Below are 17,095 nucleotides of genomic sequence, written 5' to 3'. Positions count from 1 at the left end.
AAACTTTAAATGCACCTGATCCTTTGTCAGCCTTCAGCACCTGACCCCTTCAGGAGCACAGTGTCACCGGTCACAGATGCTGACGAGATGGGGGCCAGCCCCACCTTAAAGGTGCTGAGAGCACACAGAGAGAATGAAAGAACATAGCCTGCCCACTACCTTCTGGCAGCAATGACAAGCACCATCAAGGTGCAGCGGACATCCCTTCCTGATGTTCCTGAGCTTGTCTTTGTAGCTCCAGCAACTGAGGAATGACTGAGACCAGAGGCTCGTCATCTGACTCTGACTCAGCAGATTTCTGGTCTCCAGCGTCCTCCAAGTGCCGAACAACTAGGAAGTCCCTGCCTCCACCTGCTGTGGATCAGGCAGTGCGATGTGTTCACCAGATTGTGATCCCGAGACTAATCTAAAGCTAGGTCCCACCAAGCTATGTGTTTCTGCGGTGGTGGAGGGTGTGGGTGAGCGCTGTGATGGTTCTTCAGTGAAGGTGCCTTCAGATCCCTCTTCAGAAGTTTCTTTGGGGCTTGATTGGAAGCCCTGCGTCATGGACTCTGTCGGCTGTCTCCCAGATGTGCCTGGGAAAACAAGGAGAGATAATTAGTGCATGGCAGTGTCCTGTGAAACAGGACACATCACTCCCAGCATGGTTCTCTGATGGACGTTGCACTGTTAGATCCTCACTTGGTAGAGAACTGCCAACCTCACCATCAGCACAAGAACATTCCAGATCCTCACCGGCCAGCTGGATAGCTCTATTTTCAAAGACCATGAGGACCTTGATTTCAGGCATTCCTCCACCAGTCCAGGACCTCTCCCCCTTGTTGTGTGCCAGCTTGTCCTGCATGAATAGAGATGGAGAGAGTGTAAGCAGGATGCCTGCCATGCCAGATGATAAGTATGCCCGGCATGTGTGGGTGGTGAGTGGTCCCATGATGAGGACAATGAAGGTGAGTGTGAGTGAGTGAATGGTGATGTCCCTTGAACCGGCAATGAGGGAGGGCCCTGTGGATGTGTGATGGGTTTGTAAGTGTGTGAGTTAAGAGTGGTTAGAGGAGTGACTTACCCTGGAGGATTAGAGGAGTTCATTCGTCCTCTTGTGGCACTGGGTGGCTGTCGTCTTTTACAGGGCATTGGCGCTGACCACTGCTGCTGCCACCTCCCAAGTCAGATTGGTGAGGTTGCTGCCCATCCTGCGGCCAAAGCAGGGGTAGAGGACATCACAGTGAGCCCCCGCTGTGTCCAGAAGGTGCTTGAGGGATGCGCCATTAAACTGGTTGGGGGGGGGGGGGGGAGCTGTAGCCATCTTGCCTTTTGGGGCCATGTATTCTTTGCAGCTGTTGTGGCCTGGAAGCACTGAGAGGTGTGCGCGTGGCTGCACTTTAAATATGGCGCCCGGGGTGATGAAGCAGCGAGGAGACGGTGCAGCGGGCAACTGAGAGCCCACCTGCCATCAAAACGGTGAGTTTCCCGGGAATGCATAATTAATGAGGTGGGATTGGGGCTTAGATTTCCAGAAGGCATTTGATAAAGTGGCGCATCAAAGGTTATTGAGGAAAATAGAAGATCATGGCACAGAGGGTAACATATTGGCATGGATAGAAGATTGGCTGGCTAACAGGAGACAGAGGGCAGCCATAAATGGGTCTTTTTCTGGTTGGCAGGATGTGATGCGTGATGTGCCACAGGGATCAGTGCTGGGGCCTCAACTCTTTACAATTTATATAAATGACTTGGATAAAAGGACAGATGTATGGTGGCTAAATTTGCTGACGACACAAAGATAGGTAGGAAAATAAGTTGCGAAGAGGACATAAGGAGGCTACAAAGTGACACAGATAGGTTAGGTGAGTGGACAAAGGTCTGGCAAATGGTGTATAATGTGGGCAAGTGTGAAATTGTCCATTTTGGCAGGAAGAATAAAAAAGAAGCTTATTATCTAAATGGCGAGAGGCTGCAGAGTTCTGAGATTCAGAGAGATCTGGGTGTCCATAAGACCATAAGACATAGGAACATAAATTAGGCCATTCGGCCCATCGAGTCTGCTCCGCCATTCAATCATGGCTGATAAGTTTCTCAACCCCATTCTCCTGCCTTCTACCCGTAACCTTTGATCCCCTTACCAATCAAGAACCTATCTATCTCCGTCTTAAATACACTCAATGACCTGGCCTCCACTGCCTTCTGTGGCAATGAATTCCATAGATTCACCACTCTCTGGCTAAAGAAGTTTCTCCTCATTTCTGTTCTAAAAGGTCTTCCCTTTACTCTGAAGCTGTGCCCTCGGGTCCTAGTCTCTCCTACGAATGGAAACATCTTCCCCACGTCCGCTCTAACCAGGCCTTTCAGTATTCTGTAAGTTTCAATCAGATCCCCCCTCATCCTTCTAAACTCCATCGAGTATAGTACATGAATTACAAAAGGGCTAATATGCAGGTACAGCAGGTAATTAGGAAAGCCAATTGAACATTATCATTTATTGCCGGTGGAACTGAATAAAAAAGCAGGGAGGTTATGCTTCAGTTGTACAGGGCACTGGTGAGACCACATCTGGAGTACTGTGTACAGTATTGGTCTCCTTATTTAAGGAAGGATGTAAATGCGTTAGAAGCAGTTCAGAGACTAATACCAGGAATGGGCAGGTTGTCTTATGAGAAAATGTTGGACAGGTTAGGCTTGTATCTGCTGGAGTTTAACAGAATAAAAGGCGACTTGATTGAAATCTTTAAGATCCTGAGGGGCTTTGACAGGGTGGATGTGGAGAGGATGTTTCCTCTTGTGGGAGAATCTAGAACTAGAGGTCACTGTTTAAAAATAAGATGTCGCTCATTTAAGACAGAGATAAGAAGAAATTTTTTTCTCTCAGAGAGTTGTGGAACTCTCTTCCTCAAAAGGCAATGGAAGCAGAGTCTTCGAATATTTTTAAGGCAGAGGTGGATAGATTCTCGATTAACAAGGGGGTGAAAGGTTATCGGGGGTAAGTGGGAATGTGGCTTTGAAGTTACATTCAGATCAGCCATGATCTTATTGAATGGCAGAACAGGCTGGAAGGGCTGAGTGGCCTACTCATGCTCCTAATTTGTATGTTCATATGTAACAGATGAACAAGATGAGGGGCTGTATTTTATGTGTCTCGCTGGTTTTTTTGGGGGGTGGGGGGTGAAAGGGGGGGACACAACCACCTTCCGCGCCTACCCTGAGAGCTCATTGAGCCTCCCCCTTTGTTTGATCATGTCCAATCTGTACAACCCTATTCAGCCACCTTTGCTTCATATCTCTTGAACAACCTTAGCCACCAAAAAAAATAAACCCATCGATCTCAATTTTCAGATTTTCATTTGCCTCGCAGCTTCCACAGTTTTGTGTGGGAGAAAGTTCCAGATTTCCATTACCCTGTATTTGAAGAAGTGCTGCCCCTGAACAGCCTAGCTCTAATTTTAAGATTCTGCCCCCTTGTTGTGGACTCCCCTCACCAGAGGATATAGTTTGTCTTTCTACCCTATCCAATCCCATCACCCCTTAATCTTCTGTACTCGAGGGAATAAGCGCCTAGTCTGTGAAACCTCCCCTCAGAATTTATTTTTCTATGCCCTTCTTGCCTTTGGGGTAATAGTCAAGAGCTTAATGGAGGCATTTTTTGAGAATAAATAATCAGGAACTGTTTGTGATGGTGATGCCCTTTAAACGTTAACAGGAATGTTCAGTGTTAACGTTCACGTGGAGAGTTCAAGGCTCCGATTACAAACCAAATGCCTTTCATTTCACTGAAGTCAGCATAAAACTGGGTGAAGTAACACTTTGGCCTGAGATACCATCCGAGTCCCTGAAAGAAGAGCAGCATCTGACAGCACAATGAAACATTTATCAGGTTCGAACCTGACACTGGTCTCCTCCAGCCCAAAACTCTGATAAGACAGATTTAGTTTGTAACGTGTGAGCGGATACACAACACTCCCCGCATTCTTCATCTTTAGCAGCGCTCAGCAGTTCACCAGGACTGGTTTACCAGAACCAGAACAGGTCCAAGTATTTGGGCCCAAGTAATGACATCATAGGTGCCAGCCATGGCTCATTTGGCATAGCACTCTCACCTCTTGAGTTGAAAAAATAGAGTGGTTGTGGGGAAGATGTTTCCATTAGTAGGAGAGACTAGGACCTGAGGGCACAGCCTCAGAGCAAAGGGAAGACCTTTTAGAACCGAGGTGAGGAGAAACCTCTTTAGCCAGAGAGTGGTGAATCTATGGAATTCATTACCACAGAAGGCTGTGGAGGCCAGGTCATTGAGTGTAATTGACCAAAATGGATAGGTTCTTGATTGGTAAGGGCATCAAAGGTTACAGGGAGAAGGTGGGAGAATGGGGTTGAGAAACTTATCACCCATGAATGAATGGCGGAGCAGACTCAATGGGCCGAATGGCCTAATTTCTGCTCCTATGTCTTATGGTCTTATGGAAAAGTTGTGGGTTCGAGACCGACTTCAAATATTTGAGCATTTACTACAGCAATGTCCAATCCAACAAGAAAGAAGGCACTGTTAGACCTGGTTCTTGGAAATGAGGTAGGCCAAGTAAGTCAAGAGTCAGTGGGGGAACATTTAGGAGACAGTGATCATTGTATTGTAAGCTTTAGGATGACGATAGAAAAAGACAATAAGCGATCCAAAGTAAGAATAATTAACTGGGGGAGAGCCACTTCAGTGGGCAAGAACAGAGCTGGGCCAGATAGACTAGAACCAAAGATAAAAACAAAAAAACTGCGGATGCTGGAAATCCAAAACAAAAACAGAATTACCTGGAAAAACTCAGCAGGTCTGGCAGCATCGGCGGAGAAGAAAAGAGTTGACGTTTCGAGTCCTCATGACCCTTCGACCCTTCTGTCGAAGGGTCATGAGGACTCGAAACGTCAACTCTTTTCTTCTCCGCCGATGCTGCCAGACCTGCTGAGTTTTTCCAGGTAAGACTAGAACCAAAGGTTGGCAGGAAAAACTAACTCAACAACGGGCTGCCTTCTAAAAAGAATTGTTCTGGGCACAGTCAAGGTATATTCCATAGCAAGGGAAAGGTCGGACAGACAAATCCAGAGCTCCCTGGACAAACGGAGATAGAAATTAAGTGAAGAAAAAGTGTGCTTATGACAGGTGTCAGTTAGAAACCAGGTCAGTGAGAACCAAGAGGAATACAGAAGGTTCAGAAGGGAGGTGAAGGAGCAAACAAGAAGTGAAGAGGGATAATGAGAAAAGACTGGCAGCCAACATCAAAGGGAATCCAAAGCCTTCTATAGGCACATTAATAGTAAAAGGGTGGTAAAAGGAGGAGTAGGGCTGATTAGGTACCGAAAAGGGGATTTACACATGGAGGCAGGGAGCATGGCTAAGGTGTTAAGTGAACAACTTGTATCTGTCTTTACCAAGGAAGCAGATGCTACCCAGGTCACAATGGCAGAGGAGGAAGCTCTGTCACTAGGAGTGTTCAAAATTGAGAAGAAGTTGGTACTTAAAGTTTACAAGGTACTAGGACTGGGTGAGATGCATCAAATTATATTGAAGGAAGCGAGAGTGGAAATTGCAGGGGACTGGCCATAATCTTTCAGTCTTCCCTAGACTCAGGGGAGGTGCTAGAGGACTGGAGAATTGCAAATGTTATGCCCTTGTTCAGAAATGGTTAGAAAGATAAGCCCAATAATTACAGACCAGTCAATTTAACTTAGCAGGTGGGGAAGCTTCTAGAAACAGTTATTTGGGATAGAATTAATAGTCGAATTGAAAAATGTGGGTTAATTAACAAAAGCCAGCATGGATTTCTTAAGAGAAAATCGTGTTTAACTAACTTGGATTTTTCTGAAGAGACAACAGAGTGGGTTGATGAGGGTAATGCTGTTGATGTGGTGTACATGGATTTTCAAAAGGCATTCAATACAGTGCCACACGACAGACATGTGAGAAAAGTTATAGTTTATGGATTAAAAGGGCCAGTAGCAATGTGCTTACAAAATTGGCTGAGTAATAGGAAACAGAGGGTAATGGTCCATGGGTATTTTTCAGGCTGGAAGGAGGTTTGTAGTGGAGTTCGCCAGGCATTGGTATTGGGACCCTTGCTTTTCACGATATATAATGATGATCTAGATCTTGGTGCACAGGGGACATTTTCAAAGTTTGTGGATGATACAAAACTTGAAAGCATTATAAACTGTGAGGAGGACAGTGTAGAACCTGAAAAGGACATAGACAGTTGGTGGAGTGGACAGATAAGTAGCAGATGAAGTTCAATGCAGAGAAGTGTGAGGTGATTCATCTTGGTAGGAAGAACCTGGAGAAACAATATAAAATAAGGGGTACAACTCTAAAAGAGGACGCAGGAGCAGAGGGACCTGGGTGTGTATGTGCCTAAGTCATTAAAGGGGACAGGATAGATAGAGAGAACTGTTAATAAAGCATACAATATCCTAGGCTATATTAATAGGGGCATAGAGTACAAGAGCAAGGAGGTTATGCTGAGCTTATATAAGACACTAGGTAGATCTCAGCTGGAGTATTGTGTACGGTTCTGGATGCCACACTATAGGAAGGATGGAGAGAGCACAGAAGAGGTTTACGAAATAGCTTCCAGGGATGAGACATTACAATTATGAAGATAGAATTTGGGATTTTTCGTCTAGAAGAGAAGGCTAAGAGAAAATTTGATAGACGTGTTCAAATTCAGGAGGGGGCTGGTGTCAGGAAAATATAATTTCCATAATGTTATTGGAATTTATTGTAAAATAGAGTAATAGTGAGATGTGTCTATGTGTCTATACATGTCTGTGTGTATGTGAGAGACTTAATTGAATTAGAGGCAGCTAGTCTGGATGTTTTGATGTAAGAAGAGAAGTTAATGTTTGAAATGTTAATTAGATAAATATGGGGAAGTTTAGAAACATAGGTGTCAAGGGAATATTTGCATTGTTAAATAAACCAGACTAGATTGTTTTCAAAGGAGGGGGTGTAATGTATACCTAGCCAGCAGAGGTAGTAAGAAATAGTGTGTTTATTTATTTTTCCCCAAAGATTACTGGTAAAACTTAACGCTATGAGAGATTTTTATTATCAGAAAAATCATGTCCAAAAACATAGTCAAACAATCGGAATTTGCTTTCAAAGAGGAAAATATGTATAAAGGAGAGAAGACTGTTTGTAAGAGAGGCAGTCTACTATTCAACAAGTGTGAAAAAGCCTTCAGCATCTATGTCTCAAGCTGCTGTCTCCAGGGACTGAAGTTAAGAGAACTCACTTTGAACCTGACTCGTTCCGAGTATCATGTTTCGTTGTTTCTTTTAAAATCCATGTGTCTTATTGTTGCCTTAACAAAAGCGTAACTGGCAGTCAGATCAAGTAGGAGATTTAGAAGTTATCATAGTAGTCAGTTGTGGATCTATGTATGCATTTAAAATAATTTCTCTTATTAATAAATGTTTAATTTAGTTTTGTAAAAGCCAAAAGACTTAGGGGTCTTATTACTGCTGAGTAAGAGGGCATTGGATGATTATTTGAATAGAAACAATGTACAGGGTTACGGGGAAAAGGTAGGAGCATGGCACTAAGTCATAATGCTTATTTGGAGAGCTGGTTTAGATACGTTGGGCCAAATGGCTTCCTTCTGCACTGTAACAATTCTGTGAAAAGATCTGGGTTGAGGTATAATGCAGTACTGAGGAAGCACTGCACTGTCAGAAGTGCCATCTTTTGAATGAGACGAAGTCCTGGCTGCTGTCTCATGCTGTTCTGCTGTTTTGGCCAATAGTTTGTCTATTATCCAACATTGCTAAAGCTGATCTGGGATCTTGCTGTTCACAGACTGGCAACCAAAACTCCATGTAGTGTGACCTAGAGTAGGCCTTTCTGCCCCTTGAGCCTGCTCCGTCATTCAATACAATCATGACTGATCGGTGTGTACCATCCACAAGATGCACTGCAGGAACTCACCAAGACTCCTTAGCCAGCACCTTCCAAACCCACAACCGCTGCCATCCAGAAGGACAAGGGCAGCAGACACATGGGAACACCACCACCTGGAAGTCCTGACTTCCTGACTGACCAACATGACTTGGAAATATGTCACCATTCCTTCACTGTCGCTGGGTCAAAATCCTGGAACCCCCTCCCTAACAGCACTGTGGGTGTACCTACACCACATGGACTGCAGTGGCTCAAGAAGGCAGCTCACCACCACCTTCTCAAGGGCAATTAGAGAGGGGCATCAAGTGCTGGCCTAAACAGCGGTGCCCACATCCCACAAATGAATTTTAAAAAGTTTGATTCGTGGCCTCAACTCCACTTTCTTGCCCTTTAACCTGGCCAGGCCGCTTGTCTCACTGAACTCTGACATTTCAGCAGCCCAGAATCCTCATCGTTAGTTCCTCCAATATCTTGTTCGATTCCTACATTCAATCTCATTATGCTGCGGTTGCTATTTCCCAGTTACCGTCCTAATCTCATTCCAGTTATTTGGCCTTATTTTATTTCCCAGAACTTAGACAAGCAATTGATTTTTTTCATTGCTGGATTGGAAACCATACTGAAGTGCGAAGAATCCTTGGAGAAATTCTGAAAAATGTCCCTCACGTCAGTTGAATTTTTGTCAATGCTCATAGGGCAGGATTTATTGTCAACACCGCCCCCCACCCCCCATTGCTCTTAAGGTGGTTGTGAGTCTTCCTTTTGAGTTACGACAGTCTGAATGGTGGTGGTACATCCACAGTGCTGTTGGGAAGTTCCTGGAGGTTGACCCAATGGCGATGAAGGACTAGTGATATATTTCCAATTCATGATGGTGAGTGACTCGGAGAGGAACTTGGTGAAGTTTCCTACAATCCTGCTGCTCTCGCCACTCACAGGTGTTGAGCTCACAGGGTTTGGGAGGTGATGTTGAAGCCTGTCCACCATCTACAAGGCACAAGTCAGGAGTGTGATGGAAAACTCTCCACTTGCCTAGATGAGTGCAGCTCCCACAACACTCAAGAAGGTTGACACCGCCCAGAACAAAGCAGCCCGCTTGATAAGCACCCCATTCACAAACATTCACTCTCTCCACCACAGACGCACAGTAGCAGCAGTGTGTACCATCTACAAAATGCACTGCAGGAACTCACCAAGGCTCCTTCGAAAGCACCTTCCAAACCCACAACCACTTCCATCTAGAAGGACAAAGGCACCAGACAGATGGGAACATACCTGGAAGTTCCCCTCCAAGCCACTCTCCATCCTGACTTGGAAATATATTGCTGTTCCTTCACCGCCGCTGGGTCAAAATCCTGGAACTCCCTCCCTAACAGCACTGTGGGTGTACCTACACCACATGGACTGCGGCGGTTCAAGAAGGCAACTCACCACCACCTTCTCAAGGGCAATTAGGGATGGGCAATAAATGCTGGTCCAGCCAGCGAAGCCCACATCCCGTGAATGAATTTTTTAAAAAAGATGCCTGACACCATCCAGAACAAAGCAGACCAGTTGGTTGACACCCTATCCACCTCCTTAAACATTCACTCCCTCCACCACCGACGCACAGTAGCAGCATTGTGCACCATCTACTAGATGCACTGCAGCAACTCACCAAGACTCCTTAGCCAGCATCTTCCAAACCCATGACCTCCACCATCTAGAAGGACAAGGGCAGCAGATGCATAGTAACACTGTCCAGGCTTGAATATATAAATGTTCATTCCTTCATCATCCCTGGGCCAAAATCTTGGAAAGCTGCCTCCCATCTTCCCCAATGACTATGGGTGTACCTACATCAAACAGATTGTACTGGTTCAAGAAGGCTGCTCAGAAACACATTCTGAAAGGCAACTTTCCCACATCCCAAGACTGAATAGAATACTAACCTTAGTTGTGCCATTTCTGATTAGTAACGAGGCATGAGAGCCATGTTATTTGGCAATGGGGGGCTTCACATTCAAGTCCAGCCGACATTAACATTTCTAATTGTTGGGAGTTGGATCCCAGCATAGACCCAGGGTCTAATACTCTCCGCTTGCTTGGATGCGTGCGTCCCTTATTTTATGAAATCATCCCATATCAGAGTCCACTGTCCCATGTCCTGTATAGTTCAGGATGCTGTTTGTCCCATAATTCAGACCATTAAAACACCACCCACTCTCCCCCTTTGCACTCTCTCACGGCTCTGGCCTCCCCCCTATCACGCCCCTGTGGACCCCCATAGCACAGAGACACACATGTACACACACACGTGCACACATGTACACACAGTTGGTCACCCTGGTGTCTGCATGTGTACACGTGTGCATGTGTGTTCGTCTGTGTATACGCATGTGTGTGTGTACACCCAGGCCTGCGTCTCCGCGTGCGGGTGTCTGTGCGGGCGCGTGTGTTGCGTCTGTCTCTGCACACGTGTGCTTGTGTCCATGTATGTTTTATTTCCTTTCCCTGTTTGGTTGCTGTGTTTTTTTAATGTTGTCTATCTGTTTTGTTTCCAGGCCCCACCCGTCTCCGCAGATGTTTCCTGACCCGCTGAGTGGCCCCAGCTTCCGGGATCCTTCGGATTTTGTTTCAGCCTTCCGGGATTTTCTATCCTGGTCTTTCCCGGCGGGTTCAGCCCAGACTTCCAGTTGAGTTGCCGTGTGAGCTCTCAAAAATTTAATCAGGCCCGTGTTAACACTAATCTAAACCAATGGGACACAGAGTTTGGATTAACACTTGGAGAACCTTGGTCATATGCACTGAAGCACAGGATAGAACATAGCTTTTAAAATGAGATTGGAAGAGGAAGAATATAAGAGGATACAGGGTAAGGGAAGGGAGATGAGATGAGATCAGACAGACCCAGTGGGATGGGAGAGAGAGGAGGAGAATAGAGAGAGAGGAGAACTAGAGAGCGAGCGAGAAAGTCAACAGCAAGAGAGATGGGCAAAGAGGATATAACATAGATGAAGAGGAGAGGGGGCAGCAAAAGGGAGAAAGAGAGAAAAAAGGGGAGTGTGATAAAGGAGGGGAGAGAGAGAGAGAGAAAGGGAGGAGAGAGAAATAGAAAAGGGGAGCAAGAGAGAGAACCCCACATTGAACCTCGTCCACCACCTTCAAAATTCACTTCCTCCACCACCAATGCACAGTAGCAGCAGTGTGTACCATCTACAAGATGCACTGCAGGAATTCACCAAGGCTCTTTTGACAGCACCTTCCAAACCTACGACCACTACCATCTGGAAGGACAAGGGCCATAGACACAGGGGAACACCACCACCTGGAAGTTCTCCTCCAAGTCACCCACCATCCTGACTTGGAAATATATCGCCGTTCCTTCACTGTCGCTGGGTCAAAATCCTGGAACTCCCTCCCTAACAGCACTGTGGGTGTACCTACACCACATGAACTGCAGCAGTTCAAGAAGGCAGCTCACCACCACCTTCTCAGGGGCAATTAGGGATGGGCAATAAATACTGGCCTAGCCAGTGATGGCCACATCCTGCAAAAAAAAAAAATTAAAAAGGAACAAGGGAGATGCAGGGAGGTCAGAAAGATAGGTGGTGGTGAGGGGAAGAGAGCGGAGCAAGAAAAGAGGGTGAAAAGGGAGAAAGATAGAGAGTGGAAACGGGAGGAGAAGGGGAGAGAGGGAAAAAGGAGAGACGGAGAGAAATAAAGCAAGAGAGAAAAAAACAGTGCAAAAGAGAGAGAAAAGGGGGGGAAGAAATAAAAAAGGGCAGAGGTGAACGAGTATGTAGAAAGAGGTGATAGAAGGAGAGACCAGAAAGAAAGAGAGGAAAGAGAGGTGAAGGAGATTAAATGATTGTGGGGTGAGAGGGGATTCTCCGATTCCCAGAATTTTATCATCCACAAAATGAAAGTGATGAAAGGAACAATAAATCCTATGGGAAGAGGAGTTGTTCTGAGGGGAAGAGGCACACACCTTGGTAAGAGTGATAGTTCCTCTGGGGCGTTTAGCCAAGGCCATGTCACCATGGCTGGCACAGCTGTACAGGGGGACCAGAGGAAGATTGGAAAAACAGTAGTCATGTGGGGATTCGATTGTTTGGGGACCAGACAAGGATTTCTGTGGCTGCAGACATGAATCCAGTATGATGTGTTGCCTCCCTGAAGCCAGGGTCAGTGATGTCACTGAGCGGTTACAGGACTCTGAGGGGATGATGAAGAGCCAGCAGTCATTGTCCATGTCAACATAGATCGAAAGAGGGACTTGGTCCTATAGGCAGAGCTTGGGGAGCTAGGAAGGAAACTAGTGAGCAGGACCTCAAATATAGTTTGTTAAGGGCAAATTGTATTTAACTAACTTGCTGGAGTTTTTTGATGAGGTAACCGAGGAGGGTTGATCAGGGAAATGCTATTGATGTGGTGTACATAGACTTCCAAAAGGTATCTGATACTGTGCCACACAGACTTGTGAGCAAAGTTATAGCTCATGGTAAAAAAGAGACAGTAGCAACATGGAGATGGAATCGGCCGAGTGAAAGGAAAGAGTAGTGATGAACAGTTGTTTCTCAGACTGAGGAAAGTACACACAGTTGTCGGATTCTCCAGGAGTCGGTGTTAGGGACTCCACTTTTCCTTATATCTAATGATCTAGACTAGGTGCGCAAGGTACAATTTCAATTTCCAGATGATATGAAACTTGGAAGCATTGTGAACTGTGAGGAGGATAATGCAGAACTTCAAAAGGACATGGACTGCCACCCGTCGGCCCATTCCACCAACTTGTCCACGTCCAAATGCAGCAAGACCTGGACAATATCCAGGTTTGGCCTGACAAGTGGCAGGCAATGACCATCTCCAACAAGAGAATCTAACCATCACCCCTTGACATTCAACAGCATTACCATCGCTGAATCCCCTTCTGAAAACATCCTGGGGTTACCACTGACCAGAAACTGAACTGGACTAACCATATAAATGCTGTGGCTACAAGAGGCTGGGAATCCTGTGGTGAGTAACTCACCTCCTGACTCCCCAAAACCTGTCCACCATCTACAAGGCACAAGTGAGGCCTGTGATGGAATACTCTCCATTGCGTGGATAAGTGCAGCTCCAACTCAAGAAGCTTGACATCACCCAGGACAAAGCAGCCTGCTTGATTGGCACCCCTTCCACAAATATTCACTTCCTCCACCACTGATGCACAGTAGCAGCAGTGTGTACCATCTACAAGATGCACTGCAGAAATTCTCAAGGCTCCATAGGCAGCACCTTCCAATCCCACGACCACTATCATGTAGAAGGACAAGGGCAGCAAACACATGGGAACACCACCACCTGGAAGTTCCCCTCCAAGTCACTCACCTTGGAAATATATTGTCGCTGGGTCAAAATCCTGGAACTCCCTCCCTAATAGCACTGTGGGTGTACCTACACCACATGGACTGCAGCAGTTCAAGAAGGTGGCTCACCGCCACCTTCTCAAGGGCAACTAGGGATGGGCAATAAACGCTGGCCCAGCCAGCGACACCCACTTCCCGTGAATGAATAAAAAAGGAAATAAATGAAGTTCAATGTGGAGAAATGTGAAATGATTTATTTTGGTAGGTAGAATGAAGAGAGACAATATAAAAGGTACAATTGGAAACGGGATGAAGGAGCAGAGGGCCTGGGTGTACATGTGCATAAATCATTGAAAGTGACAGGACAGGTTGAAAAAGCAGAAATCTTGGGCTTTATAAATAGGGGGATAGAGTACAAAGGTAAGGAAGATATGATAAACCAGTATAAAACTCAACTGGGGAATTGGACACCACACTTTAGGAAGGACCTGAAGGCATTGGAGAGGGTGCAGAAAAGAATCATGAGAATGGTTCCAGGGATGAAGGAAAGATTGGGGAAGCTGGGGCTGTCCTTCTTGGAGAAGAGAAGGTTGAGAGGTGATTTGATAGAAGTATTCAAAACCATGAGAAGTCTGGACAGAGCAGATAGGGAGAAACTGTTCCCATTGGCAGAAGGATTGAGAACCAGAGGGGACAGATTTAAGGCGATTGGCAAAGGAAGCAACGGCAACATGAGGAAGAACATTTTTACGCAGCGAGTGGTTAGGGTCTGGGGTGCACTGCCTGAGAGTGTGGTGGAGGCAGATTCATTCCAGACTTTCGGAAGGGAATTGGATAATTACCTGGAGAGGAAAGATTTGCAGGGAAAAAGGCTGGTGAGTGACTCCACGGACTTCTTTCTGTGTTGTAAACATTCGATGAACCAAGCCAGTGACCTGAACCCAATAATCGAATGGTTTGTTCTCCAACACGCCCCACGAAAAAATTAAAATTAGATACATCCTTTTATTTATAAAGATAAAATTATTTGCAATACAACTCTGACAAACTCAACAGGAAACAAGAAACAAAATAGCAAACCTGAAGAGTCACCAGCTTGGGAAAAGTTCACTAGCTGGCTGAACAGTAATGGAAGTTGGAAAGACAGTTGCTTGCACTGTAGCATGTACAGAGCAACTAGAAAATGAAATTAGATATGGCTAGCATAAATTTGTATAATGAGAGGCAGAAGGAAGCAAAGATGGATACTTGTGTCTCAATCCCAGATATTTTGAGCATTTCTTCATCATCATCAGGTCAAAATCCTGGTACTCCTCCCTAACAGCATTGCGGGAGCATCTTCACCACACACTACAGCAGTTCAAGAAAGCGGCTTATCACGGTTAATTGTATGTTTCTTGAATATTTTGTGTTTAGGTAGTGGACGTTAACTGGGGGTTCACTGGTGCTCCTATAAATATGAGCAGACTGAAACTATGGATATTGGGTTCAGAGATGTTTGCTTGTAATGTGTAACTCTGTAAATAAATACTTATAGAAGTGTGTAAAGATTGGCTCCAGTTCTATCCTTCCCCATCTAGCCTTCTGGAATACAACAGACAACACCTCAAGGGCACGAGGATGGGCAATAAATGGTGGCCTTTCCAGTGACGCTCACATTTTATGAATGAATTAGATGAGAAGAGTGTTTTCAAAATTGGGGTCACCACAAACTTTTAATGTTGTTTGAAAGTTCTGCAAGGCAAGAGGCAAACGTTATCCTGTCCTAGGAAAGCAGCAGCTTTTACAACAAGTATGAGACGGGAAGCATGAATCAGGATGCACAAGTGTGACTCCAAACATAGGGATTGGGGAGAGCAAAGAAACATTACCAAAACTAGAGGTCGGTTCCACTGTGAATAGGTGGCATAGTCAGTCATCAAATACTGAACTCCGTGGCTGGAAATCAGATGAAAGCAGAGGCGGGGGCTCCAGTTGCTCCTCTGCTCAAAGCCTCGCTTGACCCCTGCCTTCGAATCTCCCTCAATGACGATCAGTGCCAGTCTCAGCTCACCAGCGCCCCCTGATGATCATCTCTAACTCTTTGTGGTCATCTGGCAGCAAGACCGATGGTGGAAGTTCATCTTAATTTGTTCTTCTGTTAAAGTTAGCTACCCGGACCCCCCTTGTCTCTGCAAACCACCGTTGTTTTGGTGGGGGGGTGCGGGGTGGGGTGAGCTGGGGGCGGGGGTATCACTTGTACACGGCCATCCGAGGGTTCTCATACAGATACATGTAGGCGTCACACAGTTGTCGCTTGGCAACTCCTTCCATGTCACGCGGATGCTCTTTGATCAGCTGCACCGAAGATTTGACATATTTCGCCACTTCAGGGCACAGCGTCACCGTGGGGATATTATACCCGCCTTCACCACCTGTAGGGTCAGAACAACAGGACCAGCAAAAGACAATTTCATAAATAAAGACTTGCATTTATATAGCACCTTTCCCCACCTCAGGATAGCCAAAAAAAAACAATTATACAAGGCATTGGGCTACTGTGTGGAGTTTTGGTCTCTTTACTTAAGGAAGGACATATTTACTTGAGAAGGGAATGAAACGAAGGTTCACTAGACAGATTCCTGGGCTGAAGGGGATTGTCCTCAGAGGAGAGATTGAGTGGACTAGGCCTGTATTCCTGGAGTTTAGAAGGAGGAGAGGTGATTTCATTGAAACAAAACTTTTAAGGGGTTTGACAGGGTAAATGTTGGGAGGCTGTTTTGTCATTGCCAGGTCACGGTCTCAAGATAAGGAGTCAGCCATTTAGGACTGAGATGAGGAGAAATTGCTTCCTTCACAAGGTAGTGAATCTTTGGAATTCTCTCTTCCAGAGGGCTACGAATGCTCAGTTGTTGAGTATATTCACGACAGAGGATGATAATTTCCCTAGTACCTAGCAACCTAAGGGATATGAAGGGATAGTGCGGAAAGTGGAGTTGAGGTAAAAGATTAACCATGATCTTATTGAATGTTGGAGCAGGCTCGGACTGAGTGACCTACTCCTGCGCCTATTTCTTGTGTTCAAAGTGCTATATGGCCATGAAATACTTTATTGACAAGGTATCACGGTTGTAATGTACGCTACACGGCAGTGAATTGGTGCACAGCAAGACCCCACAAACTGCAATGAAATAATGACAAGATCATCTGGTTTTGGTGATATCAGCTGAAGGACAAATAAAAGCCAGGGAAAAAACAAAGTTTGTGGACACCAGGATATTATAAAACCCTTCGCCTCATGAATCAATGTGCTCACCCAGTGAGTACCATTGCAACATAGGAAAAGGAAGAGTTCGATCAGGCCTCATAGCTGGGGCCAATCCACCAATCAATTAGATCATGGCTAGCTTGCATCTTAACTCCAGTTACTCGTCATTGATTCATATCTCTTAATATGTCTACTGAATAAAAACAATCCATCAATCTGAGTCTTGAAAGTTCCATTGATAAATTATGATAAACCTGTATAAAGCAATTGGAAGCCTGTGAAGAGTGGTGTACCACAGGGATCGGTGCTGGGACCCTTGCTTTTTGTAGTGTACATTAATGATTTAGATGTGAATATAGGAAGTATGATCAGTAAGTTTGCAGATAACACGAAAATTGGAGGTGTCTTAAATAGTGAGGAGGAAAGCCTTGGATTACAGGACGATATAGATGGGCTGGTAAGATGGGCAGAGCAGTGGCAAATGGAATTTAACCCTGAGAAGTGTGAGATGATGCATTTTGGGAGGACTAACACAGCATGGGAATACACAATGAATGGTAGGACCCTAGGCAGTACAGAGGATCAGAG

At 45.5% G+C, this 17,095-nt stretch overlaps 1 protein-coding gene across 3 annotated transcripts in view; it reads right to left on the bottom strand.

Annotated features, from left to right (window-relative positions):
- Positions 1 to 14,947: 14,947 nt before the first annotated feature.
- The window catches only part of cyldl (cylindromatosis (turban tumor syndrome), like), a 45,324-nt gene continuing 43,176 nt past the window's right edge, over positions 14,948 to 17,095 (bottom strand). For all 3 annotated transcript variants that reach the window (XM_041184879.1, XM_041184880.1, XM_041184881.1), the window contains exon 15: positions 14,948 to 15,674. In XM_041184879.1, the coding sequence (XP_041040813.1) occupies positions 15,493 to 15,674 (182 nt within the window). In that variant the 3' untranslated portion in view covers positions 14,948 to 15,492. The remainder of the gene's footprint in view (positions 15,675 to 17,095) is intronic.

The sequence above is a fragment of the Carcharodon carcharias genome, chromosome 3, assembly GCF_017639515.1.
Source record: "Carcharodon carcharias isolate sCarCar2 chromosome 3, sCarCar2.pri, whole genome shotgun sequence".
Lineage (NCBI taxonomy): Eukaryota > Metazoa > Chordata > Chondrichthyes > Lamniformes > Lamnidae > Carcharodon > Carcharodon carcharias.
This window is presented reverse-complemented; position numbering and strand designations above follow the sequence as displayed.